The sequence below is a fragment of the Phascolarctos cinereus genome, unplaced genomic scaffold, assembly GCF_003287225.1.
Source record: "Phascolarctos cinereus isolate Bilbo 61053 unplaced genomic scaffold, phaCin_HiC Scaffold_2;HRSCAF=192, whole genome shotgun sequence".
Taxonomy (NCBI): Eukaryota; Metazoa; Chordata; class Mammalia; order Diprotodontia; family Phascolarctidae; genus Phascolarctos; species Phascolarctos cinereus.
This window is the reverse complement of record NW_027555625.1, coordinates 356,960,487-356,982,105: the sequence shown is the minus strand read 5'-3', so window position 1 is coordinate 356,982,105 and position 21,619 is coordinate 356,960,487. Positions and strand designations below refer to the sequence as shown.

General features: G+C 40.2%; 1 protein-coding gene across 2 annotated transcripts in view; it reads left to right on the top strand.

The window, feature by feature from the left end:
* Positions 1-12,777: 12,777 nt before the first annotated feature.
* Positions 12,778-21,619, top strand: part of RCOR1 (REST corepressor 1) — a 123,865-nt gene continuing 115,023 nt past the window's right edge. The window contains exons 1-2 of one of the 2 annotated variants that reach the window (XM_078150399.1): positions 12,778-13,626; positions 13,788-13,847. In XM_078150399.1, coding sequence (XP_078006525.1) covers positions 13,272-13,626; positions 13,788-13,847 — 415 coding nt within the window. In that variant the 5' untranslated portion in view covers positions 12,778-13,271. The remainder of the gene's footprint in view (positions 13,627-13,787; positions 13,848-21,619) is intronic. The other variant, XM_020971167.2, reaches the window with a different exon arrangement.

Here is a 21,619-nt window from a genome sequence, read left to right as displayed (position 1 = left end):
CCTGTCAGAGTAGTGAGGATGATAAAAGAGGAAATGACATATCTTAGAAGAGCTGCTGGAAAACAGTTATACTAATATACCATTCTTGAAGCTGTAAATTGGTCCATTATGGACTGATTTCATTATGGAAAGAAATTTGGCACTATGCCCACACTGTTACAAAACTGTGTATATCCTTTGACCCAGTTATACCACTATTAGGCTTATTCCTCAAAGAAATCAAAGAAAGAGGAAAAGGATATATATATATGTACAATATTGTTTATAGTAGCTCTTGACCATGGTAGGCCAAAATTATAAAATAAGGAAGTGTCCTTTTATTGGGGAATGGCTAAAACAAAGTTGGCATATTAATAGTGAAATATTATTGTGCCACAAGAAATAATGAAATGGACTGTTTCAAAAAAAACCCCAGATATGAATTAATGCACAGGGAAGTGAGAAGAACTAGGAGAATAATTTGTGCAATGATAACATAAAGAAAACAACATGGAAAGACGTTAGAACTCTTATCAACTCAATAATAAACCACAAGACAAAAAAGAATGAAGATGAAATGTGCCATTTACCTCCTGGCAGAAAGACATTGAACTTAAAAATACAAAAAGCCACATTCTATAGCATAAGAAGACCAAGTTTCCTAAGGTAATATAACAATTAATATTGGTCTCCTAAAACACACACATATTATAAAGAGTATGAATACTATATTCCACTAAGTTGTATGAGAAAATTATCTAAAAAGATTGAGAATACATGGCAGCATGCAATTAAATAGAATTCATAAAGGGAAGGTATATATTATTAAGACTGAATTTATAAAGTAAGGCAAGCTTTATTTGTAGTGCAGACAGGAGGAAAAACAGTGTGAGAATGCGAGGAATAAAACTGTGTTTTTTCCCTTTTAAAAAAATTTTAGTTTTAAAATTCTGAACCTAAACTCTGGTAATAAGAGCATTTCCACACTACCGTTGAGCTAAAAAAGAACCCCAACAAACAAAAAAATCCACCAGGAGTTGCAATCGTGATTTAATATAAAGTAATAGCAATGTACATAACACTAAGACAAGCTTTTAAAATATGGAGGATTACGGAATATATTATAATTAAAGGCACAATAAATAATGAAACAATATCAATATTTATATATGCGCCAAATGGATCTTAAAGGAAAAGCTAACTGAAATCAAAAAGCTCTAGATAGTAAGATAGTAATTTTAGGTGACTTTACTATTTCTTGTACTTGACGAATTAGGCAGAATTTAATAAATTGAACTCTTAGTGATATTAGAGAATTGTAAGCAAAATGAGTCCTTAGTCCTGAAGAATAGCTGAAGAAAATGTATGAAAGTAATCAATCAGTAAACATTTATTTAACACCTATTATGTGCCAAGTGGTCAGCTAGGTGACACTGTAGATAGAGTACAGTGCCTGGAGTCAGGAAGACATCTTCTTGAGTTCAAATCTGGCCTCAGACACTTACTAGCTGTGTGAACCTGGGCAAGTCACTTAACCGTGTTTGCCTCAGTTTCCTCATCTGTAAAATGAGTTGGAGAAAGAAATGTCAAACCAGTGCAGTATCTTTGCCAAGAAAGCTTCAAAGAGTCAGACATGACAGAAAATGACTGAATGACAGTCACAACAAAAAATATGCTGGGCACTCTGCTAAGCACTGGAGATATAAAACATTGCAAAAGACAGTCCCTGCCTTCAGGAAGATTACAGTCTAATGGAGGAGACAACATACAAACAAATATATAGAAAACAAGCTATATATAGGATAAATAAGAAATAATTAAAAGAAGGAAAGTACTGGAATTAAGAGGAGTGAGGGAAGGTTTCCTGTAGAAGGTGGAATTTTAGTTAGGATTTACAGGAAGCCAGGGAGGTCAGTAATTGTAGCAGAGTAATGGGGGGCATTCCAGGCAGGAGGGCAGCCAGAGAGAATGCCTAGAGACAAAAGATACAGTGTCTTGCTCATGGAACAGCCAGGAGGCTAGTGTCACCGGACTGAAGAGTACATATTTCTGGGTAAGGTATAAGAAGAATGGAAAGGTAGGAGGGGGCTTTGAATGAGAAACAGAGCAATTTGTATTTGATCCTGGAGGCAATACAGAGCTTCTAGAGTTTACTGAGTAGGGCGGTATGAGGGTGATATGACTGCACCAGCGTTTTAGGAAAATCATTTTAGTGACTGAATGGAGAATGGAGACTTGAGACAGACAGAGTCACCAGCAAACTGGTACAATAATCTGGGCACGAGGTGATGAAGGCCAGCAGTAGAATGGGGGCAGTGTCAGAGGACAGAAGGCAACTTGCATTTTTAAATACAACAAAATTGTTGCTCATGTTTGAGAGATGTTGCAAAAGTGAAATCAGCAGGTCTTGGATATGAGGGATGAGAGATAGTGAGGAATCCAGGATGACTCCTAGGTTGTAAGCCCAAGAGATTTGGAGGATGGGGTTGCCCTCTACAGTAGCAGGGAAGGTTGGGGGAGGGAGTTGATGGATCAGAGCATGGGTGGGGAACCTTCACTGAACGAAAAGTTTGGATTCAGTCAAAGGGCCACATTTGAGGACCTAGAGGGCCATATGTGGCCTCGAGACCACAGATTCCCTACCCCTGGTTTAGGTAGAGGTTCCCAAACTGATTTGGCCTACTACCCCCTTTTAAAAAAATTACTCAGTTCCCCTCTGGAAATCTACTTTCTTTAACCCTTTAACAGTTTTTTAAATTTGCATAATTCCAAAAAATATAAAATATTTTTTAAAAATGATGCATCTTAAATTTAATAATTTACTGTAAAATTGTGGTTTTTTTCCTGTAATGAAATTTTGATGACACAATATTGCATCATGTAACCGTATAGTATCATATTGTAAACAAGTCATTACATGCACATATTCCTGTCAATGAATGCTGGATGCTTGCCTGCCAATACTTACTTGTTAAGACCTGTCAGTGGACTTGACCACTGATTGGTTATAATTTGCATTCTGTGTGTTTATTTGGAAAACAATGTAGTCACTATGACTTTAACTCTGTTACACAACAAATGAAACATGTAGGAACAGTTTTTCAAATTTTTCTTCTCTTCTTCCTTATGCTTCCATTGCCCCCTTATTTTTATTCAACACTGCCAAATTGAACTCAAAGCTACTACAGCTCTGCCTGGTTCATTCCAGCATTCCCCAGGGGGCAGTATCACCCACTTTGGGAACCTGTGATTTAGGGAGAAAGATATTTCTCTATTTTAGACATATTGAGTTTAAGATGCTACTACATATCCAGCTTGAGATGTCTGAAAGGCAGTTGGAGATGCAAGATTGGAGGTCAGCAGAGAAATTGGGGCAGGAATATAAAGAAATATTTTATCATGATAAGCAATGAACATGAGGAATTCAGGAAAACAGTGATGCATAAAGTGATACAGAATAGAGAGAGAAGCAAGATGATATTATACACAATGACTGCAATTATATAAAGGATAACACTAGAACACAGTTGAACTCTGACAAATTGTAACAAACAATCTTGGTCCTATAGAACTGATAAAGAAACACATCTTTCTCCTCTCAGTTGAGAGGTGAGGACTATGAGGTGGAATGTGTTATATACCATGTCAGATGCAGTTGCTATGTCAATTGCTTTAATTACATGTTTTCCTTTGATACAAGGAAGGATTCAGTGGTGGGGCAGTTTAGAGGGGAAAGGCATGTAAAAAAAGGCAACAATAAAAATATAAAAGGCAAACCTGACAATTTAGATAATCAGTAGGTCAAAATTTGAATAGCAGAAACTGAAAAATTATATTAAAAAGAATAAAAAACATGAGACAATGTACCAAAATTTATTTGATGCTGTAAAAGCAATCTTTTCTGGAAAGCATATATTCCTAAAGATGTATTAATAAGAGAAAAAAAGACAATGAATTGAGGGTGCAACTGAAAAAAAACCTATCAAAATATTAAGTTCAAATAAAACACCAAAGAGATTTTGAGAACCAAAGGACAAATAAATAAGATCAACTGGATAATCTCAATAATCTGATTTTAGATAGAACAATTGAGCAAGCCATAAATGAAATTACTGAGAGAGAAAGAAATCGACTCCAAGATCAAATGGTTTCACATGAATTTTATCAAATACTTACAATACGAGTAATCTCTATGGCATATAAACCATTTTCAAAACTCAAGAAAGAAGGCACTCTAGCAAACTCCTTCTATAAGAACAACATGATCCAGATTCAGAAAGTAAGAAGGGAGAAAACAGAGAAAGAAATCACAGGCTACTATCATTCATGAATACAAATGTAAAAATATTAAATATAATAACAAAAGAATTATGGCAATATATCTAAAAAATTATACAGTATGACCAAATCGACTTTACATTAGGAAAGAAAGTATAATGCTCCTTACCTAGAGACATAGTTCACTCCTTTAACATTTAAACTAATGGGCATACTATTACTGCCTTCAGAGTTCTTTGAATAACCCAGGGATGGAAGGGTCACTGGGGTTTCCAATATTGTTGTTTATGAGCCCCTATCTGGTTTATACCCCATTCATCATCAGCCATATATAATTAGGTATTAGAGAGGGCCTTTACTAAGAGAGTACAACAAAGACAGTCATTATAGAATCATTTTCCAAAACTGGAGACACATTCTCCTCTTGAATATATAAAGTCTTTGGGAAAAGTGAGTTCAAACTTAGCACCCATGGCCAAAGTTAAACCCCTAGTTCCTCATTACTAAACATATTTTTTTATTGTTTAGTAATTTCAGTCATCCAACTCTTTTATGACCCTTTCTGGGGTTTTCTTGGCAAAGATACCAGAGTGGTTTGCCATTTCCTTCTCTAGCTCATTTTATAGATGAAAAAACTGAGGTAAACAGGGTTAACTGACTTGCCTGGGTTCACATAGCTAGTAAATGGCTGAGGCTGGATTTGAACTCAGGTCCTCCTGATTCCAGGGCTGATACTCTCTTCACTGCACCACTCATTCATAAAATTAACCCTTCATAAAATTCCTCTTAGACATATCTCTCTTCTGGGCTCTGAGGGTTGATGACCTTATAGAGTCTCAAAGCTGCCTGTCATTGGTCTAGACCAGGAGTGGGGAACCTATGGCCTTGAGGCCATGTGGTCCTCTAGGTCCTCAAGTGCAGCCCTGTGACTGAAGTCACATGTGATCTTGAGGCTGCAGGCTCTCTACCTCTGATCTAGAATCTAGAATCATGAGATCATAGCCCCAGTGCTAGAAGTAAGAGTAATCTGGAGCTAGCTCATGAGAGTATTTACACCTTGGGAATCAGCAAATGCTACAAATCAGGACTTCATTTGTTTTTTTATTGATTGTCTGAAGGTGTGGGGGGTGGGGGTGGGGAGGGTGTTAGCAAACTATGACCCAAAGGCCAAATTTAGCTGTAAGCTAAAAATGGTAAAAACTATTTTTAGTTCAAAATCCCTACAAAAACAGGGGGCAGTTTGGATTTTGCACCACCGCTGGTCTAGACTTAAGTAAGTGATTGAGCAAATATTAATAATACACACTAAACTTAAAAGTGCCTTGTGAATATACTTTTTTTCCTGCAGAGCTGGTTGTTAAACATTTAACCATCACATCACTGGCTAAAAGGATCCTCAGAGGCCACCTAGCACAACCACTTCACTTTATATATTTGTCTTCAGAGTGTCCTCTCAGCTCTCTTGGATGCAATATTTTCTATTAGTCCACAGCATTAGTTCATGACATAGTCCATTAGTCCACGACATAGTCAGTTGGAGAGGGGGGATGGAGCACTCCCTTTGGGTTCACTCTCTTTTACTCTCATATAGGGTCTGCCTCTTTAAGGAGTTTCCAACCCAGGAAGCTTTCAATGCTTGACTACTTTGCTGCTGTACTAACTGCTGAAATACTTCCACTATTTATAGCCTTTAGATCATGATCAGCTTGTTTGGTTAGACAATCATACTAGTCCTTTACTGACCCAATCGAAGAGATTCAGACCTCGTAAAGGATTATAAACCATCCTACTCACCATTTTTAACTTCATTTAATTATTGAGATGGGGGTATAGAACCCAAACACTAGGATGGGTCACTAGGTAGAAGTACAGATCTATTTTTGTTTGTCCTTCATGCTTGAAGAGGACCAAAATGACATCACCATGTCAGGTCAATAGACAGTGTCTCCAGCTGTGTCTGATCAGACCAGTATGAGCTTGAAGGTTCTACCATGGGTCAGAAACAGTCCATATGAACATTTAGGAAGATGTCTCTAAATTTGCACACGTCAGCTCTTTTGACTTACTGCAATTCTGCTATGCTCATAGAGAACAGCATTTTCTCTGATGTGGGTACCCCACGCTGGACATGGAGAGACCTTGAAAGTGTCCATGTATGGCTTCTTCTGACCATTATGTGAGCACTTACCTTCAGTGAATTCTCTGTAAAATAGTCTCTTAGGCAAATGCAAGTTTGGCATTCAAACTATGTGGCCAGCTCATTGGAGTTGCATATTCTGCAGCAGAGTTTGAAAGTCTGACAATTCAACTAAAGGAAGGACATAAAATAGAGGAAGTATCAGTCCCACATTGTTGGCAGATCAACCTTCCTTAGGTATAGATCTGACCATGTTTCTCTGTTCAAAACTTGCTCTTTGCCTCTTAATCAAAATTCAGACTCTTTAGTATAGCATTCAAGACTTCCCACAAAGGAGTGGACCAGGTTCTTAGGAGAAGGTTTGTATTAACTGTCGTTATCATGCTATCTGAGAGTAGTAGCTACCCTCTGGAGGCCCAACTTGCCAAGTCGAGCACATGTTGGAGAATGCTATTATTATTTCTCCTCCTCCTCCTCCTCCTTCTCCTCCTCCTCATCTTTCTTCTCCTCTTCCTCCTCCTCATTCTCTCCTCTTCTTCCTCATCTTTCTTCTCTTCCTCCTCTTTCTCCTTCTTCTCCTCCATCTTCTCTTTCTTCTCCTCCTCTTCCTCCCCCTCCTCCTTCTCTTTCTCCAGAATCACTCACTGCATCCTAGACCATCCCTCTTGACCTTTTCTTGCCCCTGGATTTCAATGATTCTGGAGGAGAGAGTGAGGTTGATGATATTGCCCAGCTTTGCCTCATTTAAATCCAATTTAAGAGCAAGTCAAGACATCACCCTCATAAAGACATTGGTCCTCTTAGAGAACAAAGGATGAACAACAAAACAAGACTTCCCTCAATTGAGCAGTCTTAGCAATCCTACCTTCCAATCTTGTCTCATACTATAGTCTTTCACACTTAGTCTAATTGTCCCAAGTTTTTCAATCTTTGACAAACCTCACAGTTGTTTTTCAGTGCTTGGAAGTCCACCACAACCATTCAATGGACATATCTTGTTGTTTGACCCCAAGACTTGTTTGTCTTGGCTTCAGGAAGCAGAGCTGGGAGAAGTGAATGAATTTGTAGAAGAGCAGATCTAGGTGGTGGCACAGTGGATGGAGTGCTGGCCTTGGAATCAGGAAGACTCATCTCCCTGAGTTCTAATCCAGTCTCAGACACTTACTAGCTGTGTGATCTTGGGCAAGTCCCTTAACCCTGTTTGCCTCAGTTTCCTCATCTGTCAAATGAGCTGCAGGAGGAAATGGTAAATCACTCCAGTATCTTTGCCAAGAAAACCCCAAATGGGGTCACTAAGAGTCAGACACAGCTGAACAACAACAAAAATAATTAAAGTTACAAAGGTAGAGCTAGTAATTTCAGGACATAATGATTTCTTTGTCAAGTACTTCCTTCAAATCTCCCCTAAAGATTCACCTTCTACAAGAAGCTTTTCTCCGTCCTCTTTATTCTTAGTGCCTTCCCTCTGAGTTTATTTCCAATTTATTCTCTACATATCTTGTTTATCCATGGCTGTTTCTTTGTTGTCTTCCCCACAGACTTTGAGTTTCTTGATGACAGGGACTGCCTTTTGCCTTTTTTTGTATCCCCTGTACTTAGCACAGTGCTTAAAAGGCATGTTGACTGATTCATCACTGGAGGTCTTCCAATGGAAGACTGATAACCAGTCAGTTGTTACAAAGATTGTTTGTTCACGTACAGGAATTAGTTGGCTTTCTAATCCTGTGATTCTATGAATCATGACAACAGATAATATGTGGGAAACAGGAGGAAAAATAATTTTGTCTCTGTAAATAGCACAATAAATGGCTTATTATTACCTGCATATCACACTAATTGTTGTTGTTCAGTTGTATCCAACTCTTTGTGACCCCATGGACCATATTGTCCATGAGATTTTCTTGGCAAAGATACTGGAATGGTTTGCCATTTCCTTCTCCAGTGGATTAAGGCGAACAGAGAGTAAGTGATTTACCCAGAGTCACACAGCTGGTAAATGTCTGAGGTTGGATTTGAACTCAGATCTTCCTGACTCCAGGCCCAGTGCTCTATCCACTGAGTTAACCAGCTGCCTCCAAGGCAAACCGAAGTTGTTCTTTTCATCTCTAGGTCTATGATTCTATGGTCATTGCAACAACAACAAATAAAGGACATCCCTTTGTAGGACCATTGTATAGAGCTCTGAGAAAATCACTAAGTACCTGAGTCTAGATCTCTACAAACATGGAGTAATAGTATCCACAGCTTAAAGTTTCAACCATATTAGGCATAGGACAACATTTATTTCACTCTCAGAGAAAATGTACAAAAGGCAGAAAACTTGAAGGAGTCTGTAAGCAATCAATACAATTCTCTAAGTTCTCCATTGGGTCCAGCCTTTTGTATTCCTCAGAGACCTTCTTCTGAAGACTTTTGTCCCCTAGAAAGGAAACACACTTAGAGGCTGCTAGACAGGGTAACCCCTTCCCTAATGGACTTGCTCTCTCTCTGAATAACTCAAGGTAATAGCAGAGAACAAAGTCAAGGACTTTTTTTGATCTTTTCTGTTATAACTTTGATCTTTGATCACTTTTTCATCTTTGGGAGTCATATGGGCAATCCTCTTCTTTCTCTTAGAGGCACACTATTCAGGTAATTCCCCTTCCTTGGCCAGAAGCCTAAACTATCAAATTTGGGATTACTTGCAAGGCCATTTTCAAGGCTGGCATTCCCCTTCATTGCTGTCCTTTCTCTACTTGGAGGCAAATGTTTGGGAATGAAAATGTCTTTGAACTCCCTTTTCTTGTTTTTAAGGTTTTTTTTAATTCTGAATTAAAGCACCAAACCAAGGGATCGTTTTCATATACAAAGTAGATAATAAAAAGAGGATTCTACATTAAACTGAGAATATATTATATATTGCTTGTCTTTTAAGCATATAATAAATTCATCTTATATCCTTCAAAGCTGTCCCGTTTGTGTTTTCCTTTCTCCTCCCTTCTGTTCTATTCCATAAAATGAGGATAATAATGACACCTACCTCATAGGATTGTTGTTGGGATCAAATGAGTTAACCTATGTAAAGTGCTTTGCAAACCTAGCCTCTTATCATTTAAAAAAATCTTCAATCATCCTCTTTTTTGTTTTTAGCAGTCCTATCACCATTCTCCCCTTTACCTTCCCATCTTCCCCCTCCCCCAACACTCATATTGTGTGGGGGGGGAACCAAGAATGCAAAATCCTCACAATGCATGGTTAAGCAAAACAAATTTCTATATTGTTTGTGTCCAAAATGCATACCTTGAGTCCATTACCTCTATCAGGTGATAAGTAGTAGCATGCTTCATCATCTGTATTTTGGAAAAGTAGCTTGTCATTGCATTGATCAGAGTCCTCAACTCCATTCTCAAGGCATGTGGGCAAGCACACATCTGTGTTTCTATGATACTCTACCACTTCCCTGGCTCTTTCCATCATTTGGCCCAGGGAAATCCATGGTCAAGTCTTTGGTTTCTAACTTGTGCTCAGAAAGGAAAAAAGGCAAAAGGCAAGCAGAAACTCTCCTTTTCCATCATGTGGACTTAAGTGGTGAGCACATCCAACTTCCACGTGTGTCTTTGAGGCAGACACTGTAGGCACTCCTACAGTCTCTCCTGAAAAAAGGTGAAAAAACCCAGATTCCTTAATGAGGATTTCTTTTATAAGCCAATGGAAATGGTTGGTTTCTCCTACAAGAAATCTCTATGATTCTGAATTAACCAGTTCATCTTGGGGGCAGCTTCTAGTTACTGAAAGCCCATCCCCTAGGATAGTGACTCCAAATAAATGATTCTTAGGACAGCCTAGTCACAAAGCCTTAAATGGGTTTTGTTTGCTTTTTTGACCTCTTAAAGGGCCAATGGCCATATCCAGACTTTGGGGGGGGGGGGAAGTAAGGTCAGTCAAAAGCTCACTTCGTGGCAAACTCACGAAATTTGAAATTTGATGTGAGTTGATCAATACCCCATCCCCAGATTTAATTATTTTTAAATAGCTGTTAAATTTATAATGAAATCTGAGAAAAAGGAGTAAGTGAAAAATGCTTTATAAGCTTATCCCTACATAAAGTACTCACTTTACAGATGAGTTACAGAAAGGTAAATGGAAAGGTCATTTTTACTATAAAGTCACTTGGGATCATAGGATTTAGAGCTGGAAAGGACCTAAAAGACTATCTAGTCCAACTTCTTCATTTTGGGTACGAGAACACTGAAAACCACAGAAACTAGAGCCAGAATGGAAATCTAGGTCCTCTGACTCCAAATCGAGCAATTTCCCCCATCACTGTAGGTGCCTCTCTAAAAAATAGCAGAAAAATTGAGATATTTTATCAAGTTTGAAAAACGTTTAAATACTACTGTAAATATTTGGTGACCTTTGTGAAAACAGTTCTCTGACCTGAATAGTCTGCAACATTCTTTAAGACAATTGTATAATTCTTACTCTATTAACAATGAATACAAAATTCATGGAGCAAGTATTCCTAAAATGAGTACCACTTATACTGTCAGATCATTTAAGCAGAAGTGAATGTGGTTAGTTCAACGAAGTTAATAATGAATGTTCATGTAGTATTAAAAACTGAATTTAAATATCTGATTATTTAGTCTATAAAAACCATGAAATTCAACATTTTTCTATAGTTATTTATATCCCTGAACTGGTGTAAATCCTACACATATTAAGCTTTGGTTTGAAAGGGTATTATTTTTCTAATTTAAAAAAAATTAATTATTGAAAACTCTCCCCAATTATCCATTAACAATATTTTATTTTGAAAACATTTGATTTTTGGCCAAACAATATTTTCTAGATAGTCACCCGATGTATTTTCAGACCTCAAAACAACCCGGGTGGGTTTTGTCCCTTTAAGTCTTTGAACTTGTGAATTTCTCACATCACTGTTCAGCCATTCACATGAATTTCTTCAGCTCTAGATTGAGCCAGAGGGGATAAAGCAAAAGCAACGAAATACTAATTCCAGGTATTTGAAAAGGCAAGTTCTTCCTAGGAGATCCAAAGGTTTAGAAACCAGTGGACTAATTTTTTTTAGAAGGTTGAGGCGATTTCAGTACTGAAAAGTGGACTTTGTCTTTGGAAGTTGACCCACATAACAAAGGGATTTGGGTGTCAGTATTTTTTTCTTTATCCTTTTTCTCCAACATCCTGGCCATTTTCATGAAGTGCAACTCTCTCTGAGCATTTGTCTTCCAATTACATTCGAGAAATTAAATACCTGAGAATTAGTGGTGGGGGAAGGTGGACAAGTGAGGAGGAAGATTCAACCCCCAAACCCAGCAGCACTACCACTTTTTATCAGCAGCTCTCCTCTTCCATCCCCAGCCCTGCCCTAGCTCTTTCTGGCTTAGGGCAGGAGATAGGGACAGAGGAAATGCAGGCAGAGAATGAGGGACAGTTTGGAAGGATGCAATCTGTGATAAGGTGCAGTCCCAGCGGAATTTACAGTATCAAGACACTGACCAGCCCGCACCTAGCTACAAAGAGGCAATTTGACTGGAAACTCTGCAACTCCAGACCCGGGAGGGTGAATGTGCGAGAGAGATGTACACATTATGCCCCCACGAAGCTACTGTCGTTCAAACAGGGAATAAAAATCTTCCAGCTGTCTAAGGTCCAACATCGCAAAGTGGCTGGGACCTCGCCTGCTCCCTTTGGAGGCGGGGTTCGGCCCAGAGGAAGAACAGGGAGAGGGGAGATGGCCCTCCGCAGCAGGAAGCTCCTCCTCCTCCTCTTTCCCTCTGGCCGCAGCACACACAATAATTTGGGCAACTCCAGCAATTCAGATGACTACCCCCCCCTCAACTCCCACTTTCTCTTTTTCACCCAAGGGGGGGACTTTGTATACTGTTTTGGGAATAGACCCAACCTCAGAAGAACTGCTCCCTCTGGTTCTCCACCTCCCCAATGCTTGGAGAAGATATAGAGGTGGAAGGAGGGAGATTGGCGCAATTAGTTTCTTCCAATTAGTTTCTCTTCTTTGTATGGACTCCATTCAAACTGTGATGTAACCTTCCGCTGAAAGGGGGAGGAGAAAAAGTAGTCCGGCATTAACAGCTTTTTTTTTTTTTACATATAGAAGAAAACAAGCTGTTTAGCCCTTTGGTGGGATCCTTGGGGGAAGCCAGAAGAGGGTGTTGGTTGGTGGGTGTTATCGGGAAGGGCGGTTGGGGGGAGATAGCCTAAGTCCTTTCCATTGCCTAGACTAGAGAGAGGGATCATGGGGCGTAGAGAGATTGCAAACCCTCAACCACGTACAGCGGACTATACGCGTCAACCGAACTCGAGCAACGGAAGCGCCTGGCCCGCCCCCTCCTCCTTCCCCCTCCCTTCCGCACCCAGCTTCCCTTTGACGGACGGGGCGTCCCAGCCAACCGAAGTGATCATGGCGCTTCCAAAATCCCGGAGGGACCAATGAGAGGCCGGGAGCGGGGCGGGGCCTTCCTCTGGCCGGCTGGGTTAGGCTGAGCTCCCTCTCTGCTCCTCCTCCCCTCCCCTGCCCTCTCTCTTCCCCCCTCCCCCTCGACTCCCTGCTCCCAGAGTAGTTGAGCCAGTGAAGTGCGGGCTGGCGGCGATGAGAGCGAAAGTTGCGCTTGGCTTCGAGCTGGGGCGTTGAAGCGGCTCCGCGTCGCCGGCAGCCGTCACAAGTCTCTCCCTCAGCCCTTTCTCCCTTCGGGCAGCCCCGGTTCTAACTGTCGCCCCCCGGAGCCCCGGGCCCCCGGTCCCCTCGGCGGGCGGCGGGCGCGCCCCCCATCCCCGCGCCCTCGCGGCGAGCCTCCCCTCCGCCTCGCCCCTCAGCCCCACTTTGCTCCCCCCTCCCCGCGCCCCGCCGTCCCCTCCGATGCCAGCCATGGTGGAGAAGGGCCCGGAGGTGCTAGGGAAGAGGAGGGGGAGGAATAATGCCGCTGCCTCCTCGGCCGCCGCCGCCAACGCCGCCGCCGCCACCGCTGCCTCCTCCTCCTCTTCCTCCTCCTCCTCCTCCGCAGCAGCCGCTGCCGCCGCCTCAGCCTCAGCCTCCGCCTCGGCCTCGGCCGCCTCTGCCTCCTCCGCTGCAGCCTCCGCCTCGGCCGCCGCCGGCTCCGCCAATAATGGCCATAATAAAAGTTTGGCAGCGGCCGCCGCCGCGGCGCCCAATGGAAATAGCACCAACTCCTGGGAGGAAGCGAGCTCGGGCTCCTCGAGTGATGAAGAGCATGGTAGGTGATAGCCTCAAACTCGAGCCGAGGCTACCCTGCCACCCTGCCTCCCCCTCCCCCTCCCCTTCCGCCCCGGCGTCCCCGGCGTTCCCTCCTGCCCAGCTTCCAAACTCTGCCCGGAGCCCTCGCTCACTCCCTCCCGCTCTCCCCTTTATTCGCAGGAGGAGGTGGCATGAGAGTCGGACCCCAGTACCAGGCAGTGGTCCCCGATTTTGATCCTGGTGAGTTTGGCACCCTTGGGGGTGGGGGGTGGTCCTCCAGGCGTAGGGTGGCAGCTGCCCTTGCTTGGGGTGGCAGAGGATGGTATCTAGAGCTTGAGACGGATGGGGTAGGGTAGTAGCCTCAAACTGGTTAGAGACGGTGCTGGGGGGGGACTTTGCTGGTGTGTATGTCCTTGGTTGTTGCACACAAGTCTTCCAGGTGGGGGTTATAATTGAGGGACAGGCACCCCACCCTTTTCATTTCTTGGGGAGAAAATCTTACAGGAAAACGTAGGGTCATGTGGATTTTAAGGAGTATGAGGGGATTTGGGCAGGGAGTGGAGATCAAATCAACAACTTTCTTTTTGTGTGTGTTCGCCCTGCTGTCCAAGGGAAGAACAGCAAGGGGGGGGGAGGGGGAACGTGTTCTGCCAACGTGCCTCTAGACTTATAAAAAAAGATGATTTCTCCTTCACGAAATACCAGTGTAACTTATGATTATCCTCCGGAGAGCTGAGAATGTATTGATAGCGGGGATGTAGTAGTGGGAGCAATTGTATTGACTCCATTCTGGCTCAGGTGTGGTTAGTTTCACATTCACTGTGATTATGGTAGTGGTGAAGTAGCATCTAGCAAGCTAAATGGACTTAATGAAATTTCACTGACCACATAGAATAGACAACCCTACACAATCAATTATTACTCAAGATTCCCTTTTCTTCCTTTCTGGCCTCCTGAGCCATTGCTTCCCTCCTTATCCTTGATTTTGAAATGTCAAGGATGGATGGAATAAGGACAAAATACATATTGTTTCAGTTTATAAGAGAAGTGGGTTTTCCAGAGGGCGCTTTGCAGGGAAAAAGCAGAAGAAAAGCTTATTTAGCCAGGAGAGGCTCTCATGTGGCATTTTGCTTTTTTTTTTTGAGACTTCTTTGTAAATATTTTTTTTTCTTTGGGGGTGGTAGTGAAGGTAGTGGGGGGCAGTGGAGGAGAAGTTATGAAAATAAAATAATCAAAAATCTCATCTTAAAGAACAGATTAATCTAAAAACAACCAGCCCCAAATTCATCCCCCAGAAACAAGAACAGAACATTTTTGAAACCATATCCTGCTTGCTGTTATGTCCAAGATAATTTAAAGTGGTATAGTAACAAATCTACATGGAGACAAAAGAATTTTAGTTAGATTTTAATGCTTGGGATCTCAGCTTGTCAGTTTACTTGACATGTTGGTGTATAGAATTCTTAAAAGGAAGAAGTTTAATTTGAAAAAAAAATAACATTTTAAAACTTGATCCTTAAGTGAAGCACTCTTACTGGCTAAGGTTTTTAGACTTGGAGTTGCTTCATTTGTATGGCTCAAACTTCTTTGAATAATGCATAACCTCTTTTCCACAGCATATGAACAGAAAATTGATAGGATAGGACCAGTCATTGAAATAGGTACAACTCTTACTCCACTAGTGAAGGTTCTAGATATCTGTTGTGATTTGATATTTGAAGTTACTAAGTGGAGATGACTTTGTCCTGCTCCCCTATACTTTGGACATGAGCTTTTTTTCTTGCAATTTTACCTTTCTTTGTAATTTTGATAATTTCTATTTTAAGTGAAAACAAACCTTTAAAACTGTGTAGGTATACTGTCAGTACATAAAGGCTTGTGCTTAGAAAAAAACCAGCCTCCATGTTACTTTGTAATAATTTTTTATTATGTGAATTTTGAATGTACCCCTCCCATTTTTATAGTAACTTCTCATTTGTTTGAATGACAGAGCAGACTTAGGAAGCTAGCCTGCTGGACCCCCCTCCCCCTGCCATTCTTACACATGACTCTATTCCTTAGTCAGCCACCAGGGGAAGCACATTGTTTTTTTGGTTACAGTTGACCCTTCCTTCAGTTTGTAGGTCAAGCTCATCATTTCTTTTGCATGTTTAAATAGAACTTGTCACCAAGGAGCCACAAAATATTGTGTATTTTTTCAATCATCCTTTCAAATTTTCTAGTTTTAACAAGTTGCAACCATCTTGGCTTAATTTGATACATTTTGGTTACGTCTTTTTGAAACCTTTTACTTAAATGTTTTGAATAGGCCACAAGAAAAGGTGGCAGACTTATTAGGAATTAAAAATTTTGATTTGTAGCTGAATACAGCTAGTCTGACTTTATCATTTAATATTTGATTGCATCATTAGCAATTTGAGGGTTTGACCTGTTTATTTTCCCATGGAAGAGTGTATGTAACAGCTTATTTTTTAACTGCCTAGCACTTTTCAAGGAAACATTTACCAGTTACGGGCTTACTAGAAGCCCCTTATTTTAAAAAGTAAAACATTGTAGATATTCTTGTTCTAGTAAATAATATAACATGCCTGTTGTTGTTTTGTGTAAACATTTCTGAATGCTATTTATTTTTCAACAAAAATGAAAAATTTGAACTGTAATAATAAATTTCAAACAGTACTTTACCAGTCTGATATGGTGAATATATCAGAAAGTTGGTGTTGGTTCTAGGTTAAAGCTTGGTTAAAGGTTGTATGTTTGGCCTTATTGTAATTTTCACAACTAATGACTCTCTTGCCTAGTGATCTATACTTATGGAAATTAAAAAAAAAACAAATAATTGGGGTAGAGGGAAAGGAGAGACATTAATTTTGGGGAATTTGTGATCATTCTTTTTCTTTTCTTTTAGACAAGCTAAGTATAATCATGGGAAACTGCTCTTCAGAGAAGTTTATTCATTTTAAGATTATCCAGGTCCCTTGCTGCTTTTTCTGCCTATGTTTTTGGTCATGTTACTCTTATTTAGCTTCTCTACCAGATATCAGTGAAGAGAAAGTGAAAATTGGATTTACCAAGTGTTACTTTTTAAGTGAAGTATTTGGGGTAGCAAAGAAAGAAGGGATGACTGGCTAAACAGTAATTTTTAGACTCTTATTCTTATTATCTACAATATAGTATATTATTATTTATACTATATTAAATACTGACAAGTATTTAATGGTACTATATAACTTATAAAGTTGGGATAATATTAACCCCCCCCTTTTTATAGACAATTGGGGTATACAATCATTCCATCATGAAATTGTATGAATAACAGTGTTGATTTAGTTCTTACAATTTAATTAAGAACTAAGCTGGATCAATGGAGTACTACCTGAAAAAATCAGTAATAAAGTCATCTTAATTACTGTCTATTTACACTGGGAGAGGAAGGTTTTAGTGCTCAGAATAAATAATAGGAAAGTTGAAAGTGCAGTACAGGGAAATGAACCTTTTACTTAGAATAAACTTTTTGTTGTTTGAAGAAAGTGGTTGTCCTCAGAATTTGGATCTAGGCTGTCTTTTCTTGAGCTTCATTAACTCTTTGCTTTGACTTTACTCTCCTTAGATCTATTTCAGCTATCACAAAGAAAATTATCTCGGTTTTACCATCCAGTGCTTGTTCTGTCCCATCCAATCTACTTATTAGTCTACAGTTAACTATGTTCCTCAGTTGTGGATATTATTTTGAGATAGTTAATGTAGTTTCTCCTGTGTAAATGTGAAAACTCCTGTAATTTTATTAGCGCACTTCAGAGTAGTCTGTTAAAGTCTTGTATCTTTGCTGTCCTGTAGTCCAGTAAGGCCACCATACTCTCTTTATTGTATTCCAGTTGTATGTATTTCAGTGATGTCAGTTAACAAACATTTTAAGTCTTTGCTATGTGCCAGGCAGTGTGCTAAGCCCTAGGGATACAAAGAAAGGCAAAAAACTGCCCTACTTTCAAAGAATGTACATTCTAATGTGGAAGAAGACACTAGCTAGTGTTAACTATAGTGTTACTAGTTTACTATAACTAGTTATATACAGAGTAGATGGAAGGTAACTCAAAACAGGAGGTTAGGGAAATGCCTTGTGTGGGATTTGAGATCAGTCTTGAAGGAAAATCAGGAAACAGAGTTGACCACTTAGTAGTAAAAGTGGTCTTCCCAAAGAGCAGGTCTGATCATAACATTGCCTTACTCAAATTCCAGAGACTCCCTATCACCTCCAGAATAAAATATAAAGTATATTTATATTACGACATGTCTTTTACTATTTGGCATTCAAAGCCCTTAAGAACCTGCCCTCCCACCAGTCTTCTTAACATCCTACATTCCTGTACCCCTATTTACTCTTCAATCCAGTGACTCTAGCCTTTTTTACTGTTCTTCTAAAACTCCCAGCTCTGGTGCATTTTCATTGACTGTCCCTTGTACCCAGAATGCTTTCTCTCCTCATTTTTGCTTCCTTGCTTCTCTGGTTTCCTTTAAGTCCTAGTTAAAGTCCACCTTTGTAGGAAGCTTTTCCTGACTGTCCAGTGCCTTACTTCTGTTGATTATTTCCAATTTGTCCTGTATATAACTTTTTGTACCTAGTTGTTTTCATTTTGTCTCCTTCATTCGACTGTGAGCTTGAGAGCAGAGGCTTTTTACTTTTCTTTGTATCCCAGTGATTAGTTCAGTGCCTGGCACATAGTAGGTGCTTAATAAATGTTTATTAACTGACCAGGGGACAACCAGTGAATAGATAGGAAGATGGAGATGAGAGATGGAGTTGGGAGATAGAAGGACTTGAAAGTAGGCCAGTATAGTTGTAGAGTGTGTGGAGGGGAGTAGTGGGAGAAGACTGGGTCAGGTTATGGAGAGTTTTGAAACCAAACAGGTGTTTTTTTTTAAAATTTGGTCCTAGAGGTAATAGGGAGCCACTGGAATTTGTGTAGGTGTAATGACATGGTCAGACCTATTACTCATGAAAAATCATCTTAGCAACTAAGTGGAGGCTGAACTGAAGTGGGAAGAAATTTAAATCCAGGAGCCCAGGCTCCTGTAGTATTTCAGGTGAGAAGTGATGGGGTCCTGACCTTGAATTGTGGTTGTAAGAATGGATAGAAGTGGACTATATGAGAGATGTTGTGAAGTTAGAAACAAGATTTGACAGCACTTTGGATACCTGGCACGAGGAAGGATAACGCTGAATTTTTGAGCCAACATTATGGGGAGGATGAGGGTATTCTCAATTGTGATAATTTAATTTTGAATTTTAAGTATCCACTATGTTCCAGTACTGTGCTAATTGTTTAACAAATATTATCTCACTTTATTCTCACCATAAACCTGGGAGGTTTTACAAATGAAGAAATTGAGGCATATAGAGGTTAAATGACTTTTCCCAGGTACACCTAGGTGATACAATGAATAAAGGGCTGGTCTGTGAGTCAGGAAGACTCATTTTCCCAACTTCAAATCTAGTTTCAGACTTATTAGACTTATTATTCAGACTGTGTGGTCCTGGGCAGGTTTATATATTATATAAACTCTGCCTTAGTTTTTTCATCTGTAAAATGAGTTGGAGAAGGAAATGGCAAACTACTGCAGTATCTTTGCCAAGAAAACCCCAAATGGGGTCATGAAGAATGGGACATAACTGAAAATGACTGAGCGACAGCAAGACTTTCCCCAGGGTCACATAGATAATAGGTACTTGGGGTTGGATTTGAATTCAGGTCTTAATGATTCCAACTCCTAGTCTCTATCCACCAGGCCACCTATCTCCTAGGCAGTGATAGGGAAGTTTGGAAGAGGAAGAGGTTAAGAGGAAAGATAATTCTATTTTGAATGTGCTGATTTTGGGATGCCTGTGGGACATCTTATTCAAAATGTTGAATGAGGTAGTTGGAGATGCTTAACTTTTAGCTCTGGAAATAGATTTGTCATAGCTATGTAGATCCGGTAATTATCTACATAGAGATGATAATTAAACCCTTGGGAGCTAAAAGTGTCAAAAGAGAAGAGGGCCCAGGATTGAGCCTTGAGGGACCATGGGCATGACATGGATAAAGAAAGAATAAATGAAACTGAGAGATTAGTTGGACAGGTGAGAGAACCATGACATGAAAAGATAGGGTATGCAGAAAGTGATCAATAGTGTCTTATACTGCAGAGAAGTCGAGAAGAATCAGGATTGATAAAAGGCCATTGAATTTGACAATTAAGAGATCCTTGGTAATTTGAGACAGAAGCCAGATTGCAGAGGATGTAGTAGAGATGGAGAGGAGGGGAAGTGGAAGCACCTATTGTGGATGGCTTTCTCCAGGAGTTTAGCCACACTGGGAAGGAGAGGTAAGTGGATGATAGCTAGCCTGGTTGTTAGGACTAAGTGAGAGCTTTTTTTAAGGATGGGGGAGACATAGGCATCTTTGTAGGCACCAGTAAAGGAACTAATAGAGATTGAAGATAAGAGTGGGAAGGATAGTAGGAGTGGGAACAATTTGCTGGAGAGGTTGGGATGGAATGGGATTAAAGGTACATCTAAAGGAATTTGCCATGGCAACAAGGGCCACCTCTTCATCTGAGATTGGAGTGAAGGAGCTGGTATTTAGAGAAAATGAATCTGGATGAAGAGAGAATTTTGGGGGAATAGTTTTTGTTTGTTTTTTGTTTTGTTTAAGTATTAATTGAAATTATAGGCTGAGAAGGTGGGGGGGGAGGTGCAGCAGGAGGCTGGAGGAGAGAGATGAATTTTCGGAGAGTGGATAGTGAATCAATTAAGGAGAAATAAAATGTTTCTCTTGCTTCAGTGAGGGCCCAGTTGAGATTAGATAACAAATTTGTAGTAGGTCCCCATCATTTTCTTGTAACTCTGTTCAGCAAGGGTATATAGGAATAAAGGAGGGGGATGGTTGAAGCAATCCAGGATTGGGGCTTGTCAAAGGCTGATAATAATGAGGAGGCAAGGATTTCAGTTAGTGTAGGCTTGAATTGGTACATTGAAGGGCTGAGATTGGGAAGGGAGTAGAATATAGTCACTATAGGAATAATGACCTGGGAAAGAACTGAGTTGAAAATTGACTGTGATACTTTGCCTCCTGGCTGGTGTGTATTAAGTCAGTTTGTTTTGTTTTGTTTTTGTTTTGTCTTTTAGAATTACTAGTCTGTGTTTGGTAAAATTTAGGCTTTACAGACTCTTAAGAGCTGCAAGAGGTCATGAATCCAGGTAATCTAACCTGTACCTGACCAAGACTCCCTTTATTCCTAACAAGTAGTTGGTCTTCTGCTTGAGACCTCCAGTGAGAGGAAATCCATTACCTTCTGAGGCAGCCTGTTCCATTTTAGGAATGTTTTGGTTAGAAAATTTGCTCTTAAATTTGAGCCTAGGTCTGCTTCTCTGCAGCTTCATTATTTCAGGTTCTGCTTTCTAGAGAAAAGTGGGATGAGTCTGATTTCTCTTTCATAGGAGAGATCTCCAGACATTTTAATGTCATAATCATGTTCTCTGCCATAGTCAAGTCTTCTCTTCTATAGACCTAAAATTCCTTACTTTGAACTATGTCATGCCCTCTAGTTCTCTCACGCTTCTGGTCATCTTGTTTTGGACATACTCCAGTTTACCTTTTCCACACGTGGTGCCCAGAATCACATGGATTAGTTATATGGTCTGGCCAAGGTGAAATGAAATCTAAGTTTTTTTTACCTCATGCTGGACACTATACCTCTCAATGCAGCCTATAAAGCATTAGTTTTTTGCCTTAGAGTTGACACTGTTGATTCATTCTTTGAGCTAGCAATTCACTTAAACCCTCAGTTCTTTTTCACAGGACATGCCTAGCCATATCTTCCCTGTCTTGTGCTTGTCAAGTTGATTTTTTTTAAACACAAGTGTGGAACTTTCCCTTTATCCCTATTCAATTTTCACAGAAGAAATAATTGATTTAGAGTTGAGCATTGTGTCTTTTTTCTCCCCCTGGAATTATATTAAGTATTATAGAAGA